The sequence below is a fragment of the Ostrea edulis genome, chromosome 7 (assembly GCF_947568905.1).
Source record: "Ostrea edulis chromosome 7, xbOstEdul1.1, whole genome shotgun sequence".
Classification (NCBI taxonomy): Eukaryota; Metazoa; Mollusca; class Bivalvia; order Ostreida; family Ostreidae; genus Ostrea; species Ostrea edulis.
This window is the reverse complement of record NC_079170.1, coordinates 69,433,556-69,439,003: the sequence shown is the minus strand read 5'-3', so window position 1 is coordinate 69,439,003 and position 5,448 is coordinate 69,433,556. Positions and strand designations below refer to the sequence as shown.

Sequence of the window (5,448 nt, the reverse complement as noted above, 5' to 3'; positions counted from 1 at the left end):
ACGGAAAGGATAAAATGAACATGATAATCAGAAATTTTCCGGATAATGGATGTTCTCAACAAAAATCTTAATTCATTCATTTGAATTAGTTGATTAATTAATAAAACTTGATGAGTTATAATGCCTTTATACCAATTTTAGAGAGTTATTTTTATCGAAAATTATATTTTCTAAAGCATGAAAATAATTTTGATCGGGATCAATATCCTCCAATGCACAGATTGCCGTTCGCGTACCAAAACAAAACGCAAAGAATCATTAGAATGGCAGAAAAATGCGACGAAAAGGATATTTTAATGTATACTATTTGTAAATGGTCCAGTTTTTCGTACAACTACGTCCCAGAGTAAGGAATTTTTGTGTTTATGATGATAATGATGATGATTGCTGTTGTGTATAGATTAGATATTAGTTAGATCAGACATGGTCGTCAGTTTCAAAATTGTGTAATTAATATAGTATTGATCCGGATGAAAATGGTACACAGAACATACGTCATTGATATACTAGTTATTTATGATTTCAAGTACTGTACTGGTATATAATATGTTAGTTGATATTCTTGTAACATTGATGTGATTCATTAATTACTCTAACAAAAACCGTTGAGACGAGCGAAGCCCATTTAAAACATCTTGCAACACGACTTAAAGACATTTTATCCGCCTCTTCATTCAACGCGGGAATTATAACGCGGTGGATGTAAACAGTTACATTGTGACGTCATATTAGCTGCAATGTGTTTTTCTTCTTCTTTCAAACCAAGCAAAAACAAAACGTTTGAAGCTATGAGAAAGCTTGTCTAGAATTTAAAAACGTTTATGGTACTTTCTAGACAATCTAATTATTTCAATTACGGGATTGCAAATGAAGTACACCGCAGTGACGGCGACATTTTTCCAGAAGCATTATGGGTAATACTCATCTTTTTTTAACTGATGAAGAGCAAATCACGTGACTCATATGTGTAATCATTGGAGCGAGCTCGTCGCTTTGCTCGCTAATATGTTTTACGGCGTGACCATGTTTGAGGGAGAAGCAAACAAATTTTGGCATTAGTATCTATATCCAAAACCGAACGAAAACAACCCGAAGTTAGCACGAGGACGGAGCTGAATCAAAGCATCCTAATTTTGGATATTTGATCCGCCTATATATTGAACGCGGGAAATATAACGCAATTGATGTAAACAGTACATTGTGACGTCATATTCATCGTCGTTATTTAGCAAATTTACAAACATAGCGTTTGAACCACAATAACAAACATGGCGTTAATGGTGGAGTGATTATATATGATTAAGAAAATAAGATTTACATGCTTTTACGAATTTTATGTAACATCTCAGAACGACGTGAACTAGGGTAGACGAGATTCAAAATGGAGAAATACATGTCCACGCGATAGTATTCGAATCGACGCCATTAGTACCAAAATTTTCAAGTTCCATAGGTATGGTTTAATTTTTCATTGTTTTCCTATATTTTCCTTTTAAACATGTATATATGTGTTACCTATAGGGAGAGCTCCGCTCTCACGGCCCTTCGGGCTGTGAGAGGGCTTCGCCCTCTATTATCAGATTGGCAATAAATATGACTTTTGTTAGAGTAATTAAAAGACTGAAGTTTGTAAAAGATGTCTGATTTGCACCCTGTTACTTTGATTTTAGAAACATCTACAAGGATAGTCCTAAGGATCAATCCTCGCGCTGGTCATCAGACTCCAACCATCCACCACAAGTATGTCAAGCAGACGTCAAACAAACAGTATTCACTTAACAAAATAAACAGAGCAAATATTCTTCATGTATACAACATTCATTTTATAACAAACACCTTTTAATAATGAATAAAATTAGAATTTTTTAAAACCATAAACTGATTAATCCTTGAATATTCTATTTGTATACAACATACAAAAAATACACACACTGTTTGCAAGTAGTCAAATAATATCCAGATCTTAATTTTGAAATGGAGAAATGCTGTCTAAATGGATTGACCAGCATGAGAATGATATTTTGTAAACCATTGGCTATATTTTGAATCATTTGTAATTGTCTTTTGTAGTTTTTAACTCTTAAGCTTGATAGACCAGCCATTGTGAATAGTATTACTTTTGGGAAATATGAGAAGGCCCATGTGTGCAATTTAAAGAAATTTAAGGTGTACGGAGGCCTGAATGATGACCACATGATAGAACTACTCGAGGGGTAAGATGAATGAACATTATTAGAAGCATCTGTTAGACACTACAGTGTTCTGCATTAGAGGTAAAAATCGGTTCCTGATCCAGTGAGAAAGAGCACCATGAAGTTGATTCAATTAGGCATTGTACAGTAAAACATGCTTACAATGATCACACTTATAATGAATTCATGTTTACAGTAAAACACGGTTATAGTGAACACACTTATAATGAATTCACACCTACTGTAAAACACAGTTACAGTGAACACACTTCTAGTGAATTCACACTTGCAGTAAAACACACTTACAGTGAACACACTTATAATGAATTCACACTTACAGTAAAACACGATTACAGTGAACACACTTATAATGAATTCACACTTACAGTAAAACACGATTACAGTGAAAATGCTTATTATGAATTCACACTTACAGTAAAACACAGTTACAGTGAACACACTTATAATGAATTCACACTTACAGTAAAACACAGTTACAGTGAACACACTTAAATAATGAATTCACACTTACAGTAAAACATGGTTACAGTGAACACACTTATAATGAATTCACACTTACAGTAAAACACAGTTACAATGAACACACTTATAATGAATTCACACTTACATTAAAACACGGTTACAAGGAACACACTTATAATCAATTTACACTTACAGTAGAATGATTTTCATTCCGTTATTTTATAATATATAATGAAGTTATTGGATATAACAAATTCCTTATATAACGAATTTTTCATCCCCCAGCTGTTCACTATAAGCATGTTTTACAGTAGTATGAGAAATGAATGTTCGAAATTGTTTACGTTTGAAGTATGTGAACATCTCCATTTTTTGTTACTATATGATAATTGTATTTAGGATTTGAAATTTCATTACATGGATTTTAAGAGTGTTTTGTTGAAAATGCATGGATATTGCAAAATATCACGACAGTAAAACCAGTATAATACAACATACCACGTGAACTATCACGACAGTAAAACCAGTGTATTATGACATACCATGTGTGGAATATCACGACAGTAAAACCAGTGTAATACGACATAACGTGGAATATCACGACAGTAAAACCAGTATAATACAACATACCACGTGAACTATCACGACAGTAAAACCAGTGTAATACGACATAACGTGGAATATCACAACAGTAAAACCATTGTAATACGACATAACGTGGAATATCACGACAGTAAAACCAGTGTAATACGACATAACGTGGAATATCACGACATTAAAACCAGTGTAATACGACATAACGTGGAATATCACGACAGTAAAACCAGTGTAATACGACATAATGTGGAATATCACAACAGTAAAACCAGTGTAATACGACATAACGTGGAATATCACGACAGTAAAACCAGTGTAATACGACATAACGTGGAATATCACAACAGTAAAACCAGTGTAATACGACATAACGTGGAATATCACGACAGTAAAACCAGTGTAATACGACATAACATGTGGAAAAGTTTCGTTTGAATTAGACAGGGTGTCAGATTTACAATGTAAAGAACATATGGAAAGAGACTTTGGGATGTAATTTCGGAATTCACGATGAAAATAAATAAAAAGATGTTCGCTGACATGGTACACACTGTAAATTCACAGATATTGTGGGGGTCAGATTTTGATATGTTTAGGAAAACTTTGATGATTTCCTAGTAAAGAAGAATTGATTGTGGGTCATTGTAATAATTGCATTGCCTGGCAATCATTGGCTTTATAGAGGGCTCTGTTTCAGTGGATTTTGTGGGTACCCCTGTTCCACGAATTTTAAACCAAAATGCAACACACAACTGACATCGTGTTTTAATGTACCAATATCCATGAAATTACATCCCAAGGAAATTGGAAAAAGTGGTGGCAATTCAAGAAAATTGTCCCCTATAAATTAAAATAATTCCACAACAATCCCTTGTGGTGATGGATTGGATCTTTTAGATGTATACAAAGATTAGACACTTTACAATATTTATGACTTTACAGTGTGTAGCTGTGAAGCTGGTCAGCCTTGTTTCACTGTATGTGAATGTAGTCTTTCTATTGAGTGTGTTTTATTACAGTGTGAAGCTGGCCAGGCTTATTTCACTTGGTGTGAATGTAGTCTTTCTATTGAGTATGTTTTATTACAGTGTGAATCTGGCCAGGCTTGTTTCACTGGGTGTGAATGTAATCTTTCTATTGAGTGTGTTTTATTACAGTGTGAAACTGGCCAGGCTTGTTTCACAGTGTGTGAATGTAATCTTTCTATTGAGTGTGTTTTATTACAGTGTGAAGCTGGCCAGGCTTGTTTCACTGGGTGTGAATGTAATCTTTCTATTGAGTGTGTTTTATTACAGTGTGAAACTGGCCAGGCTTGTTTCACAGTGTGTGAATGTAGTCTTTCTATTGAGTCTGTTTTATTACAGTGTGAAGCTGGCCAGGCTTATTTCACTGTGTGTGAATGTAATCTTTCTATTGAGTCTGTTTTATTACAGTGTGTAGCTGTGAATGTAGTCTTTCTATTGAGTCTGTTTTATTACAGTGGTTTGAAGAATGACCATATACCTGAAACATTTCCACTTAAGAAAGAAATGCATGAAAATGTCTTCCCGTGTAGATACATAAAGATTGGTACGTATGATTGTGTGGTCTGTATAGTCTTGTATACAGGGAACTGTTTGTAGTACAGTGGGGGCCTGTTAATATTGTATCTGTTTGTAGTACAGTGGGGGCCTGTTAATATTATATCTGTTTGTAGTACAGTAGGGGGGGGGGGGTAATATTATATCTGTTTCTAGTACAGTGGGGGCCTGTTAATATGATACCTGTTTGTAGTACAGTGGGGGCCTGTTAATATTATATCTGTTTGTACAGTGGTGGGGGGTGGGGGTTAATATTATATCTGTTTGTAGTACAGTGGGGGGGGGGGGGGGGGGTTAATATTATATCTGTTTGTAGTACAGTGGGGGCCTGTTAATATGATATCTGTTTGCAGTACAGTGGATGGGGGGGGGGGGGTAATATTATATCTGTTTGTAGAACAGTGGGGGCCTGTTAATATTATATCTGTTTGTAGTACAGTAGGGGGGGGGGGGGGGTTAATATTATATCTGTTTCTAGTACAGTGGGGGCCTGTTAATATGATATCTGTTTGTAGTACAGTGGGGGCAGGTTAATATTATATCTGTTTGTAGTACAGTGGGGGCTGGTTAATATTATATCTGTTTGTAGTACAGTG

At 35.0% G+C, this 5,448-nt stretch overlaps 1 protein-coding gene across 4 annotated transcripts in view; it reads left to right on the top strand.

Moving 5' to 3' along the window:
* Positions 1–209: 209 nt before the first annotated feature.
* The window catches only part of LOC125656316 (muskelin-like), a 43,580-nt gene continuing 38,341 nt past the window's right edge, over positions 210–5,448 (top strand). For 2 of the 4 annotated variants that reach the window (XR_008797248.1, XM_056145210.1), the window contains exons 1-4: positions 210–346; positions 1,671–1,740; positions 2,071–2,213; positions 4,753–4,841. Coding sequence is in view for 3 of the 4 variants with exons in the window: in XM_056145210.1 (XP_056001185.1) it covers positions 213–346; positions 1,671–1,740; positions 2,071–2,213; positions 4,753–4,841 (436 nt within the window). In the remaining variant the exon portion in view is untranslated. Of the gene's footprint in view, positions 347–1,252; positions 1,454–1,670; positions 1,741–2,070; positions 2,214–4,752; positions 4,842–5,448 lie in introns of those variants that run through there. The other 2 variants (XM_056145211.1, XM_056145212.1) reach the window with 2 other exon arrangements.